The following is a 15446-nucleotide window of genomic DNA, read 5'->3' on the forward strand; positions in this document are numbered from 1 at the left end:
GGGGGGAGGGGCTTTTGGATAGCGAATCAGCCTTTTATGAAAGGTCACCTGCGTAAAAGCCTTATCAGAACTGATTTCACTGGACTTTCTTTACATGGTTGTGGGAAAGAAGACATCTACATTTCAACCGAACACTAATCCTATTCCCCGATGCTGCAGTCTGAGCTGGGTATAGAAGTCACCCAGACCTAAACCTCTTTATCCAGCACCTGCTTTCCAGTCTTATGGGGCTTCGAAAGTAAGACAGCATTTGTTTATTTTATTAATTCTCTCAAAAAGTAAACTTGTTTGTTCAGTTCTTCAATCAGAAAGCCTCCAAATCTGCAAAGCAAATTCTTCTATGTCTAAAGCTCCTACTGCAATGCCAGAAGAAGAGGTCGAGAAGGAAAGGGACACTGAGAGAGGGGCTGGCTGCCATACAGCACGCCTGCAGGGTTATCTCCAGGACTACCCTGAAACTTTATTTCACCTGTTCTGGGAAGGTACACAATTTGATCCATCCCAGACCACCAAGCCCCTAAGCCCAGGGCCCTCTGCTGGCCCTGTCAGCAAGGAAATTCTACATAAATGACTTTTAGCCTTTTGCTAATTCACCAGCCAGTGCACCCAAAATTGATTATAGAGCTGACTCTCAGCTCAGGTTATTTCCAGAAAATTAAAGCAGTTCTCTCAGCACACAGGTGACAACAAAACTGTGAAACCAATGGACCTTTAATAGTTCGTTTTCTGCTTTTCAATGCAAACAACATGCAACAATATCTATTTTCAGTTCAAACTCATTTCCTTTTTATTAAAGTCCAAGTTACCATTACATGGTTTGGTACTTAATAAAGGAAAACTTGTTCAAATAAGGTAATATGTTATCATCAGTATTTCCAGGTGATTGTTTACATCAAGTAGTATCATCAGTAAATCCTTGGGAAGCCCATCTGTAAGAGAAAACATGAAGAATTAGCCAGGAAATAAAGAAAAGGTAGAAGTCTTACTACAAATAACCTTCCTCAGAGCAACAGCCCAGGTGTCTCTGCGTAGCCTTTTCTGCGCTCTTCCTTAATCTGGCCTACATCAATGCACAGACTAGGCCTGTGGCTTTTTGTTGTTTATACACCTGGTACTTACTGGGTTAGTCGTCTTTTCCAATCAGAAAAGTTTTGGAGAGTTGCCCTTTAAAAATTTTTTTAAAGAAACAGGTTACTGCAGAAATAGGTTATCTAACAAAGATCTTCTGGAATCCTTGGAATAGTAGTTGATAAAATAAAAATTAAGCCCAAGTGTTTAGACAACCTCTTAATAGTCCATTATGAAATATGAACTAAAGAGCTCTAAAAATATAACTAGGAAATCCTCTCTTCTGAATACCTAGTTTTCTCTAAGTACTCACAGAAATTTTTTTTTTAAGATTTTATTGGGGAATTGGGGGAGGGGAACAATGCTGGGAAATTGGGGGAAGGAGAACAGACAAGTTGCTGTCTTTTTGTTCTTCAATCTAGTTCTGGAGGATGTGGCTTCACTGGCCCAAGCTGACACCATCATTGTGCTCTTCCCGGGCGAGGCAGATCAGTCGCCAGCCTCTGGACAGCTGCTCACGCTGGCTGCCGGCTACACACGGTAGCTTATGGCAGCCCACCGCAGCAGGAGACTACAGCCTACACCTTCGCCGGCGACCCATGGCAGCCCAGCCCCAGGTTGAGCTGCCGTTCAACATCTTAGCTGCAGACGGCAGTGTCGCTGGCCCTCATATGTGGAATCCGAACCGATGACCTCTGGCATCCCAAGCCAGCTCTTAACCAACGCGCCTCACAGACATTTTTAATAACACAGAAACCTTTCTATAAATTACAAAGATGAGCCATCTGACTTCCGAAGGTAGTGGTGGTGGGCAAAGATAAAATTAACACTTCTACTCCAAAATACAAGCTTTAAAAAGAGATCCCAAAAGTGGATTACAAAACCTCGGGCATTTTCTGCTGTCTGTCAGCAGAAAAACTGAATGTAAGAATTCTCTGAGTTCTGAGGTTTTTAAATAAGATTTTAAAATTTATTATTTTTAAATATCATTTACTACTAATATCCTAACCAGGCTCAATGGTTCTTTATCTTGTAAGGGATCTGACATTAGTTCCTCAAATAATTTTGGGTCCATTTTTATTGAAACTTTTATAACATAGTTTAGTTCCACCTTTTAAAAATAAACATTCCAGAGCCGGCCAAGTGGCTCAGTTGATTAAGAGCTTGCTCAAGAGTTTGAGGTCTGAGGGCCGGCCGAGTGGCGCGTTGGTTAAGAACTGGCTTGGGATGTCAGAGGGCCCCGGTTCGGATTCCACATATGAGGGCCAGCGACAACCTGCTGTCTGCAGCTAAGATGTTGAACGGCAGCTCGACCTGGGGCTGGGCTGCCATGGGTCGCCGGCGAAGGTGTAGGCTGTAGTCCCCTGCTGCGGTGGGCTGCCATAAACTACCGTGTGTAGCCGGCAGCCAGCATGAGCGGCCATCCAGAGGCTGGCGACTGATCTGCCTCGCCCGGGAAGAGCACAATGATGGTGTCAGCTTGGGCCAGCGAAGCCACATCCTCCAGAACTAGACTGAAGAACAAAAAGACAGCAACTTGTCTGTTCTCCTTCCCCCAATTTCCCAGCATTGTTCCCCTCCCCCAATTCCCCAATAAAAATCTTAAAAAAAAAAAAAGTTTGAGCTCTGAGCAACAGCGGTTCGATTCCCAGCCTAAGCTGAGCTGCCGCTGAGCTGCCAACAGGTGGCAGGATGGCTCAACTAAAATAAATAAATAAATAATAAAAATAAACTTTTTCTTACTCTTAGGAAACAAATCCTCTATTTAAGCCTCATTTTTTTTACCTCTGAGAAATAAGAGCATGGCCTTAACAAATGCCTACACAGGACACATGGCATAATAAGGGCAATGGAGTCTGGAGCCAGACTGCCTAGGTTTAAATATGGATCCTACTACCTTGACTTTGGACAAGGTGCCTCAGTTTCTTCATCAGTAAATAGTAAAATGGGATTATAATAGTATCTACCTCACAGGACTGGTTATGAGGATTAAATGAGTTAATATTGATAGAGCACTTGAAACAGTGCCTGACACATATCAAGCATTATATACACTATATGTTTGTTAAATAAAAAAAAAAGTATAGGTTACTGCTTATATGTTTTGTTTTACAAAGGATTTTCTGCACACTGCTGATTACCGAGACAATTTTGTGACAGGTTTTGTTACCTAATCTGTCTTTCCATAAAGAACTAAAGGTAACAAGTAAGTTTCTATTATTGATATTTACTTGACTATTAAATTCTAACCTGCGCACACAAAAACAAAAGCATCAAATAAAATCCTGCTGTTAAAAACAGGTGTATAAAGCATGCATGACAAACACCTTGAATGCAATGGATTACCTTTAGTTTGCAGGAGGTTAAAGAGCTGGAATGAAGAAAGGGTACACAGAGGACTGCAACTCTATATGAAACCAATCATTTCTTGGGGGGGGGGGAAAAAAACTAAAGCAAATACAGGAAAACAGTAGTATCTGAAAACCTGGGTGCGCTTACATTTACTCTCTATACGTGAGATATTTTATATAGATTTTTTTTTTTTAAGCTGAGCCATCCTGCCACCTGTTGGCAGCTCAGCAGCTGCTCAGCTCGGGCCGGGAATGGAACCGCTGCTGCTCAGAGCTCAAACTCTTGTGTGAGCTCTTAACCAACTGAGCCACTGGGCCGGCCCTTATATAGATTTTTAATTAAGGAGACTTTTACTTGCCTTTACACAAGAGAACAATTATAACTAGAAATAACAATCCTAGCTCCTTGAAGTTGTAGTCATTGGTATCTCTAAATCTCCTCTAACAAGCCCATTAAAAGGTTTTACTCTTGAGAACATGGAAATGTCACTCCCTAACCCCTCCCTGGACTTTTTCCTGCGTTTTTCAGTGGTATGTCGCTTACCCATGGGGTTTACACTTTGTCAAGGCCCAGTTCTTCTGGAGTGGAGATTCCCAGTTCATTTAAAGTTGGTCTAAGTTCCTGGATGACATAAGGGTAGATTTCCTTATGAGGTCCTGCTTTGTCCTGATGACAAAGAAAATATTCGCATTCAGCTCTCAGAAAAGCCATATCTATTTACAAAAAGACTTGAAAATGCTTTTAATCACATATGCAGAGGCTGGTAGCAGAGAATACAAGCCACTTACTTTTAAATCAACATATTTGTTCAATAAACAGCAACTATGTGGGCACTATTCAAGGTAGGTTTTTAAGACACATTGAGAATAACTAAGACAATTAGACTCAATCCAGAAAATTTTTTTTAAAAGCCTGAGCTACTGAAAAAGAAGGTGGTGACAGAATTTTGTGAAGGTAATTAAACATGCCCAGCAGGCCACAGGAGTAATTAAGTTAGCACAGGAAAAGTTTTTAAATGTGCCTCCAATTTGAGACCCTAACTGAATTAACTACAGGTGCTGAATGAATTGATAGCCTACAGAACCCTTAATTATCTTACCCACTGTAGATAAAGTAACATCACACTTTCCCTTTTACAGACCTTGAATTTCTTTCTTATTGATCATGTCTTTTCACAGAGCTACACTTAAAGAATACTTATTTCCAGGGCAAGAGAGTTTTGACTCTCACCCTAACATATAATTGTACCTATATATTACCATGAAGTTTCCTAGGGACAAATATTAAAAAGTTAAATGAACTAAGACACTGCCAGGCTGTTATTCTCCTGCCTTTAACAAATTCTAGGTCTCTTCAGTTGTGTTTAATTATCAAACGCTTGTTTAAAATACAATATATTTATTTGCTCATTACAGAAAAATCAGAAACTATAATCAAACAAGGGGGAGGAGAATAATATATCCTCCTACATTTTCATCTCTATATATCTACATATTTTAAAAATACTTATATTTAATAAAATGAAGTCACCACAAAAATTGTTTCATAATTTTCTTCAGTTAATATACTATAAATATCGTTTCCCTGAAAATAAGCCTTATCATGATTTTTGGCATACTGAATATTTTAAGCTGGAGTTTGTGAAAAGGCACCCTTCTGCCTGAAACAGGTCATAAAACCCTTATGTGAGGCATGCATGCCCTCCATATCCTGGAGGAATCATGCTAGGGTTTATTCTCCGGGTAGGTCTTATTTTCACAGAAACACAGTATGTTTAATGTTAAACACATTTCTACAACACTAAGAGATGTGTAATAACAAGCTCTTCTGGGAAGTCCCATCTAAAGAAACCACTAGCAATATTTAATTTCTTATCACAAACAACACAAAGATAAACTGTAGTTAAACCTTTGTACAGCCTTAATTATTTCCTTAAGATAAATTCTCAAATGGAACTGATGAACAAAAGGATATCAAGCACAATTTTTAAGGCCTTGGATAAACTCTGCCGAACTGAACTCTAGAAAGATTGTTAACCGTAAAGTGCATTCCCTCTAGCTATATAAGAACGATTTTTAGGTATTTTAACAAACTCAAAACTACAGAACATGCTGATACCTAATCAACAGCCCAAGCACTTCCAGAACAACTGCAGCATTATTTCACTGACCTTAACGACCTCTAGGATGCGAACAGCACTAGCAAAATCATTTAACCGTCTGCACGCCCGCAAAGCGGCATCAATGATTTTGGGTTCTGGAACCAGATCATAGCCAACAAGCGTGTTCATCCCTGTCAAAGTAAAAAGAGGGGATGCATCAACCTGGAATAGTCTCCTTTAAACTACAGTGTAGTTATCTATATTTTTATTGAAACATGGACATGTGATCTTGTCTGTTCAGGCCTTGTGATACTGTGATTTATATAAATATATATTTGATCTCTGTCCCCGTTTCTGGCATAGAGTCCCGAAACCCCTTGGAATTTCCTAATGATGAGAGCAACAATGGTGTCTCTTGTTACGTTAAGGAGGTAACTTTTGGATCCCACCCAACAGTGGGGGCTGGTTATCAGTAGGGGCCAACCCTGTGTTTAGAGGATTAGAATTTTCAGTCTCACCCCTGATTTCCAAGGATGGGAGAGGGGCTTGAGGTTGACTCAGTCGCCAAAGGTCAAAGACTTACTCAAGCATGACTAAGTAATGAAGCCTCCATAAAACCCAAAGGATAGCAACTTGGTCCTTTTTTGGAGAGCTTACACGCTGAGGTACTAGAACACTCTCATGATTCACTGTCTGGCCCCAAGCCCCATGAAGACTGAAGCCCCTTCATTTGGAACCTCACCCTATACATTTCTTCATCTGGCTGTTGATTTGTATCCTTTTATATCCTTTGTAATGAATTGGTAATCTAATGAGCAAAAGGGTTTTCATGATTTCTGTCAGCTGTTCGAACCCAAGGAGGGGGTAGTAGGAACCTCTGATATGTAGTCGGTAGGTCAGAAGCATGGGTAACAACCTGGGCTTACAACCATCCTCTGAAGTGGAGGGTGGTCTTGTGAGATGGAGCCCTTTATCCGTGGAATCTGATTCTACTTCTGGACAGGGTAGATAATGCCACCATGAGCTGAATTCTTGGACACCCTGCTGGTGTCGATTTGTTTGTTGGTGTGGGGAGGCCTCTACACACACATTGGAACTGGGTCCTGGAACCCTATCAGGCCTCTATTCTCTTATCTATAAAGAGAGAGAATCTACCTTTAACAAATTCTACAAGATAAGATCATAGCAAACCTTCCACAATGAATTAAAAGTGGAAAGAAAGAAACTATGCAGTAGCCTGCAGATTGAAGGGAAAAAAATCCAAGGGTTTCCTTAAATGCAAACACAATTCCATAATAATTTGCTGGTTTCTTTTCATATGAGAGGATAATTTTCAACTCATATCTTTAACTCTTAGTACAATACATATATACACACACACCGTATTTCCCCATGTATAAGACGCACCCTTTCTCGAAAAATTTGGGGTCTAAAAACTGGGTGCGTCTTATACAGTGGTCGTAGGTTTTTTTTTAATTGGAGAATTGGGGGAGGGGAACAGCGCTGGGGAATCAGGGAAGGGAAACAGACAAGATGCTGTCCTTTTGTTCTTCAGTCTAGTTGTGGAGGATGTTGCTTCACTGGCCCAAGTTGGCACCATCATTATGCTCTTCCCTGGCGAGGCAGATCAGTCGCCGGCTTCTTGAGGGCCACTCACGCTGGCTGCTGGCTACACATAGCCCATGGCAGCCCACTGCAGCAGGGGCTACAGCTTACGCCATCGCCGACGACTCATGGCAGCCCAGCTCCAGGTTGAGCTGTTGTTCAGCATCTTAGCTGTAGAGAGCAGTGTCACTGGAACTCATATGTGGGATCTGAACCAGGGCCCTGTGGCGTCCCAAGCCAGCTCTTAACAACACAACACTCAGCTGGCCCAGATTTTTGTTTTTTTAAAACTTGCATTTCCCGCTTTTGTGTGTGCGTGCGTGTGTGTGTGTGTGTGTGTGCGCGCGCGCGTGCACGCTCATACAACCACTGTATAAGACACACCCAGTTTTTAGACCCCAAATTTTTTGAAAAAGGGTGCGTCTTATACATGGGGAAACACAATACTTTGGTTGCTTTAAAATAGAGTTGAGGGCCAGCCGAGTGGCGCGATGGTTGAGAACTGGCTTGGGACGCCAGAGGGCCCTGGTTCGGATCCCACATATGAGGGCCAGTGACACTGCCCTCTGCAGCTAAGATGATGAACGGCGGCTCAACCTGGAGCTGGGCTGCCGTGAGGTGACGGCGACAGCGTGGGCTGCAGCCCCTGTGGCAGTAGGTTGCCATGGGCTACTGTATGTGACCAGCAGCCAGCGTGAGCGGCCAGCAGCCGCAGTGAGCGGCCGTCCAGAAGCCGGCGACTGATCTGCCTCGCCTGGGAGGAGTGCAGTGATGGTGCAAACTTGGGCCAGTGGAGCGGCGTCCTGTACAACTAGATTGAAGAACAAAATGACAGCAACTTGTCTATTCCCCTTTCCCCAATTCCCCAGCGCTGTTCTCATCCCCCCAATTCCCCAATAAAATCTTTTAAAAAAAAATAGAGTTGATTGGAAAGTAATCTAAAAACAACCAAAGAAATGCTTAAGGAGAGCTAATGAAGCCCAAATGAGGGTATTAAGGAGATATAGAGAAACTTTAGTGCACAGACTCAAACATTCAACCTGAAAATGATTGCACATGATTACTTTCAGCTTTGCACAAAATGACAAATCATAAAATTTAAGATTCTCTTAATGGGAATGCAGAATTGCAGTTCTTTTCATTACTTCTCAAGATTATTCAATAAGAATTTCCCTGGTTGCAGGAAAATGGAATCATTACATGCCCTCAGAGAAGTTTGAAGCACTTAGATTTCTTGCTTTTATTTTAAAATATTTATACAAAAAACACCAGTGACTATAATGCTTGAATACTGTAACAGAGGCTGAACTCTTGGTCTGAGGTAAGTTGCCTACACTTAACTTACCCACTAGTCTAATTATTAGACTGGTTAAGATGCATGCTACTTATTCATGTTAAATACCCATCTGTAAATTTAGCAACAACCTAGCGTACGTAGACCAGACACTTATTCAGGGCATGACAAATCATAACTGAGAATAAAAATAACAAAAAACCCAAACTATTACCAAGAGGGGAAAAAACCCAAATGGCTACTTGAATAAATAATCTAAAGACACAAAACTGTTAACTCTTGCTCACCTTGACCTATGATTGTAGCAGTGGTTTCAATCAGAGGTGATTTTGTTCCCCAAGAGACATTTTTGTTTGTCACAACTTAGAGTGGGTATCTGGAACTTGGCAGAATCCAAGGATGCTGCTAAACATCCAAATTGCAAGCAACAGCCCTTGCAACAAAGAATTACCTGGCCCAAAATGTCAGTTGTGCCTGCTTTAAGTCCTGCTTTATAGGAAACATTCACTATGAAGCTAGAATATTTTCTAACTGCAAGTTGTATGACAGCACCCAGATTATATGATGCATGTTTTCAAAATAGTTGCTTTCACCAAAGTAGTAGAAGACTACAAAGCAGCTCATAATTCTACACTAAAATAGACAAATATGACTATGTTCCAATTACCTTTACGTAATTCCCAGGCATCAATATCTGGCTTGTTGAAGTACGTCACCCAGCGAGCATCAAATTCCTCATCTGTCTCATGTGACCCGTGGGAGTAGCAGCGAACTGACTGGACAGCTACAATCGAGAAAGAATAATTTCAATATATAAAAGTAGTACTTGACATATCTTATCAATACATTAAGGTTTGTTTGTTTCTTTTTTAGTGTTAAAATACACAACATAAAATTTACCATTTTAACCATTTTTAAGTGTACATTTCAGTATATTAAATACATTCAACGCATTAAGTTTTTAATCAACTATGTCACAGTAGGAACACTATAATTTTGCAGGTCAAATTAAACAAATCTCCTGTATTAATATGAAATACCTTACAAATTAAGCAAAGAAAAGCAGAACAAAAAGGACTATCAATGTATGTTTATGCTTTTTTCTCCAAATGTGTAATGCTAGCTTGAAATTGTTAACATTGGTTATCTTTGGAAGGAAAAACTCCTTTCTTTTTAAACTTTATTTCTTTATATACTTCTACAATGTCTGTGTTTTTACAATAGGCAGAGTATTAATTCCTAATTTAAAATAATGTTCATTCTAGTTCTTAAGTGAATTTATTATATTTTTGATAAATTTTAAAAAATCTTATGCTATTATATTCCAAAATAAATTATACATCCTGACAAAGCAATGGTAATTTAAAAATTGTTTTATCAAACTACATAACCCTCCCTCCAAATTCTGATCAATCTCCTAAGGGGGAACATGTCCTCTGACTTAATACCCAATAAAATAAACACTGCTTTATAAGATTTCTAAGAAGAGAAAATTTTAAAATATAACATTGTTAAAAAAATAGGGCACTTAGCATTCTGTTCCCGATCAATATACCCTTTGTAGTACCATACGAAAAGCCTTTCCATTTTCAATGTCTGTCAAATGAACAATGAACTGGGAGTTAGGAAATCTGGATTCTTTCTAACAGCCTCTGTCTGGTGGGATTCAGGGGAGAAGGAAATTTTACCTCTGGGTTTTAGAAAGTAGCAGAGCCTAGTGGTTGGATACTTCTAGGCTCCTCACTCCCCCACTGTTTGACCCTGGTAAAATTAACTCAAGTTTTATTTTCTTATCTGTAAAATGGGGATGCCACTACCTTAGCAGATTGTGACGATGAAAGCCAGATAACACTGCTTAGCGTTTTGCACTTCGTAGATAGGTACTCAATTACTCAATAAATGGTAGCTATAAATTAATCTTTGTCTAAAAAAATGTCTTAATTGATCTCCTATTATGGAAATTATAATTTAGAGAAATAAAACAGTTTTCAAATTGCATTTTCTATTAGATGAATTAGATGAGCTTGGTACTATTTCTAGTTATTTTAAAGGGCTTGTCCAAAAAGGAAAAAAACTACCCAGAAATCTCTGGGCTCTAAGAACACTCCGAAATTTAAACATTTGGAATATCCTAGACATCCTTAACGCAATAACTGGCAGGAGAAAGTACAAAGAAAAAAAAAACAAACAGAAAAAGATGAAAAGACAGAAAGAATACTAGCCAGTTCTGGAGATGGGGACTGTCACTGCTAGATTAAGCAAAAGGACTCTCACTTAAATTACCATTTGAGCCTATAGCAAAATACCTGCCATTAGTTAGAGGACCTGAGCACAAGTCCCAATCTTACCAGAGACCTAAATTATCTCTACAACGAAGTGGGACATGTATATCAATGGGCTTTCTAGACCTAAATGTATTTGTTAAGTGCAAACATTTAATCAAAACTATATATATGTGTGTGTGTGTATATATATATATATATATATATATGGATGTTTAATAACTCTTACAGGACTAACGTTCACACTTAATATAACAGAAAGCATAGATCACAAAAACCTTCTCACACCGTTACCAAAAATTTATAAGCTACGTTTTTCAAAAACTAAAGTTATCCTTAGCTGAAAACTTAAAAGTGCAAGTGTAAAACGGTACAACCAACCTTGGAAGACTGTTCAGCAGTTTTTTTATCAAGTTAAACCTACAGCTACCATACACCCCAGTAAATTCCACTTCTGAGTATTTAAACAAGAAAAATGAAATATATTTATTCTCTGCCCAGAAATAATTAAGCGTACCTTTCCCACCACCCAGAAAAGTGTTTCATGATTCTTTTGCTCACCACTTGGCGTATATTTCACTAGATGACTGGTACCTTTGTTTTCTAACTGAAAAAGATGACCAGCAACTGCAAATGCTAGTAAGAAGATCTATGGATGGATCACCTTCAAAGATTTGTTTACCTTCCTTTCTGTGAGTCTCAAATTACAAACTGATTGTATGAAACAATGATTTGGGACACCAAGTATGCACCAGGAACAAACATCCCTTCCAGGAGGGCAAAAAACTCTCAACATGGTTTATATTATTATGTATTCCTAATTCCAGTACTGGGTAGAGTAGGATCTATTCTCATAGCTATGGACCTGTCCCCCATATGCTTAACATTTATTTTTCAGGTAAACTATATAAACATTCTCTCCCTCCCCGTCATCCACCCAACTTAAGTAGAAATGCTATCATTTCCACCTAGTTTTCAGCCTTGTAAGGCAAACTATTTTAGAAAAAAATTGCTCAGTGCTTTCATACAATCTGCAGGTTCGAGTAGAACAGGGAAGCAGCTGGGACATTTTAACAGACTCAATCTAAAAAGCTATTTTTTTTTTTTAAGATTTTATTGTGGAATTGGGGGAGGGGAACAGCGTTGGGGAATCCGCGAAGGAGAACCCACAAGTTGCTGTCTTTTTGTTCTTCAGCCTAGTTGTGGAGGACAGCGGCACTTCACTGGCCCATGTTGGTATTATCATTGCTCTCTTCCAGGGTGAGGCAGTTGCTCCCCGGCCATTGGACGGCCGCTCATGGCAGCTCACTGCAGCCTACGCTATCACCAGCGACTCACAGCAGCCCAGCTCCAGGTCGAGCTGTTGTTCACCATCTTAGCTGTAAAGGGCACAGTGTCACTGGTCCTCACGTGGGATCCGAACTGGGGCCGGCCCTGCTGCTCAGAGCTGGCATCTCAAGCCAACTCCTAACCAACATGCCACTTGGCCGGCCCTAAAAAGCTATTTCTAATATTGCTTTTTAGCATTCAGTTAAGCACTCTATTAAAAATAAATAAATAAAAAAGCTAACATATTTAGAAAAATTAAAGGGCTCATTAATCCCTTTGGTTTAATTAGATAGCTTTCCATTTAATAACTAATCAGCTGGGACAAGGCCCAAAGAATGGATATTTGGTGGTGGGGATACTATTACAGGAGTAAGGGAAAGAAGCGATTAATAGAGAGGGTACATGAACAAGCTCAAAGACAAGGTTATCGAGGTGCAAAGCTTAAGAGCAGGCATGAACCATGTGGCCCAAAGGCTGGAAATCTAGAAATTGGAAGTGGTACAGAAAAGGTTGGAAGGTGTTAAAAAGTGCTATTTAAATAAATTCAGCCCTGCACCAGGAACGGGAAAGAGAAAATTCCTCCAACCCTTCCCAAACTATCAGGGTAAGGATGCAGGAGCCAGGGTTGTATAGGTTTTAAGAATCTAACCATTATTTAAAACATTTTAATTACCTAATTCAGTAGTTATTGGAAAACAATTGTTTCAAGTTGGAAGCTTTTTCATGGACCAAATATGGAATTTGGGCTGCTACTTAACTAGAACAAACTTGAGGACTCTCAGGTTAACCTCTCTAGAGCTCTTTCAAGTATACTCTCATTTGACCTTGGATCACCTCATCTTTTGTTTTTTTTTTTGTTTTTTTTTTGTTTTTGTTTTTTTGTTTTTTAGCTGAGCCATCCTGCTACCTATTGGCAGCTCAGTGGCTGCTCAGCTCGGGCTGGACTCGAACCGCTGTTGCTCAGAGCTCAAACTCTTGAGCGAGCTCTTAACCAACTGAGCCACTCGGCCGGCCCTGGATCACCTCATCTTAATCTTTTCTGACTTTCAGCTGCATAAAACCTCTTCAGTGTCATACTGATAATAAACCCCAACCTATAACATACAAAAATGAAATGCACTATAATAAAATAAATATGTATTAAACATTTGTGCCAGGCAAGGTGCTAAGATTTACTTTGTCATTTAAACCTCACAACTACCAAATATTATCTTGGTTTTAGATATGAGGCAACTAAGTCTTAAGGTCAACTAACATGTTCAAGGTCACACAGCTAGAAAGTAGACACAACTGTAAACAATACTGCCTCCTTGTGGCAAATATTTAGGTCTATGGGACAAACACCTAAAATAAAAGCTTTTTATGAATTATACCCAAGGGCATGAATAGAACGCCTAGGAGATAAGACCACTATGTCCAAACCTACTCAGAAAAAAAATAATCCCCTTTAGTTTGACAAAAACCTCTGCCTTTTCCTCAGCCTGCCACAAAATGCGGCAATTCTTTTGAAGAGGTCATAAGAAACCTCCCCAACATAAGTAGAAAAAATTAAAGTATTATCTACTCTCACATTTAGATAATGAAAGAATAAAAAAAAAACCCAAAATCTTACAAACATCAGGATGGGCCAAAAATAACTGTGGCTAACAGAAAATGGTTCTACCACTCAATTACGGAGTCAGTTTCCTAAGATGGGCTTAAGTTTCCTCTTCTATAAAATAAGATGATCTATCTCCATGGTCTCTGAAGTGTATGCTAGCCTTACTGTTCTTTGATAATTATACAAGATAAAGTCTAAAAGAAGGTCTACATTGAATGAAGCGAAACATATTATGTTCTGAAGTGTCTAGTTAACACACTCAAAATAGCCAATTAAACCTTATTATTTTTGAGTTTCTAAGTTCACATTTTTAAACATGCATGCTTAGGGGCTAAATGATGTACCTATACGACCATCATGGCCCAAGATCAAAGTACAGCTACAATAATTAAAAGTACGGTGCTGGACTCGAAGTCACCCAGAATACATGTAGAAGGGCAAGGCAAAACATGAGACAGGAATCTGCAGCACATCTCTTTCATGTTCCAGCAATTAGGCTTCTAACCCGAAGCAAACAATGACGTTTCCCCACGTCTGTAGAACCCAGTATTCCTTGTCTGTGATACATTTTCGAAACTAACATTCTTATCATATGACCTATCAATATTCAGGCTGTCTTTGAGGCCTCAGAAAACAACCACACACAACCATACACGTCGTGGGATTACTGGAACGTGGCACAGCAGACTCTAAAAATGAACAGAACGGTCTGTGAAGGTGACACACAAAATGTGAACCAAGAAATAAATGCCTGCTAAAAAAAAGTATACTGCGTCCCACATGGAGGCATACTGCGTTCTCCAAAGACATTGGGGGAGGCGGTGCTGAGGTCCCCGGAGGGGCCACTCCGACCCCTACAGAGCGGCGCGCCTGGGATATTCAATGTCACCTTCGCCGAGGCACTGCAGGCCGGCGGCGGACACTCCCAGTCAAGTGGCCGAAAGGGTCAGCGCCGGGGTACGGTCATGGCCCGGGGACAGAAAGGGTCAGTTGGACACTGGAGATGCGTTGCGCCCCCTCATTGGCGCCCACAGCAGGTCCACACCTGACCAGTCAGCGGTGCTCGCACCAGGAAGTGGCGCTGAAGGAAGCCCTGGGTCGCGCCCTCGAGTCCTCTATGCCTAGAGGCGGCGGACAGGGCGGCCCGCGGTCACTAGGTTCGGCAGTTAGTTGGTAGGGCAGCCGCTAGGCCGCGGGGCAAGCCTGCCCTCGCGTGGCGGCGGGGGCCCAGGTCACCGCAAGGACACGCGGGCGCGGGCAGTGGCAGGCGGGGGCCTTACCGGCGGCGGGGCCGGGGGCCAGGGCGGGGTGCAGGAGGCCTCTAGGGCTGGCCCGGGCGGCTGCAGCTGCTGCTACGACGCAGTGGCGGAGAGCGGCGCCCAGCATGACTGCGATGGCGGCGCGCAGGCTTAGGCTGAAGGGAAGCCGGCTGTGAGCTCACCGGCTGTTCCGGAGCTCGCGGGGGCCGAACTCACGCACCGACGCACGGCGGGCGGAGCGTGAGGCCACGCCCACTGCGGCGCTCGCGCATCGGCGCGATGGGTCACCAGGCCGTCGCGGGCGGGCTACGGCGGCGCGCCAAGGACAAACAGTTTTGGCGCCGCTCTCACCCGGCTCGGGCTCTGCTTTCGTAGACAGCAGCGGCCATCATGGAGCGAGAATGTAAGGAAGGTGACGGTCCAACAGTGGACGGTATCGTGGTTCAAGTCCGGCTCCGGAGGCTAGTCTATCACCTCAAACGGGAGGTTTAAAAATAATATAAAAATAATAAAACAACAAATTATGAAAATACCTTCTTTGCTTACCGTTCCTCCC

The 15446-nt window shown here is 41.5% G+C and overlaps 1 protein-coding gene across 1 annotated transcript; it reads right to left on the reverse strand.

The window, feature by feature from the left end:
- Positions 1–693: 693 nt before the first annotated feature.
- COX5A (cytochrome c oxidase subunit 5A) lies at positions 694–15125 on the reverse strand. The gene is made up of 5 exons (XM_019667916.1): positions 14912–15125; positions 9088–9204; positions 5591–5712; positions 3964–4086; positions 694–929 (listed from the first exon to the last, which is right to left on the reverse strand). The coding sequence occupies exons 1-4, from the start codon at positions 15015–15017 to the stop codon at positions 3973–3975; spliced, it is 459 nt and encodes a 152-aa protein (XP_019523461.1). The 5' UTR covers positions 15018–15125; the 3' UTR covers positions 694–929; positions 3964–3972.
- Positions 15126–15446: the final 321 nt, after the last annotated feature.

The sequence above is a fragment of the Hipposideros armiger genome, unplaced genomic scaffold, assembly GCF_001890085.2.
Source record: "Hipposideros armiger isolate ML-2016 unplaced genomic scaffold, ASM189008v1 scaffold_511, whole genome shotgun sequence".
NCBI classification, from domain to species: Eukaryota; Metazoa; Chordata; class Mammalia; order Chiroptera; family Hipposideridae; genus Hipposideros; species Hipposideros armiger.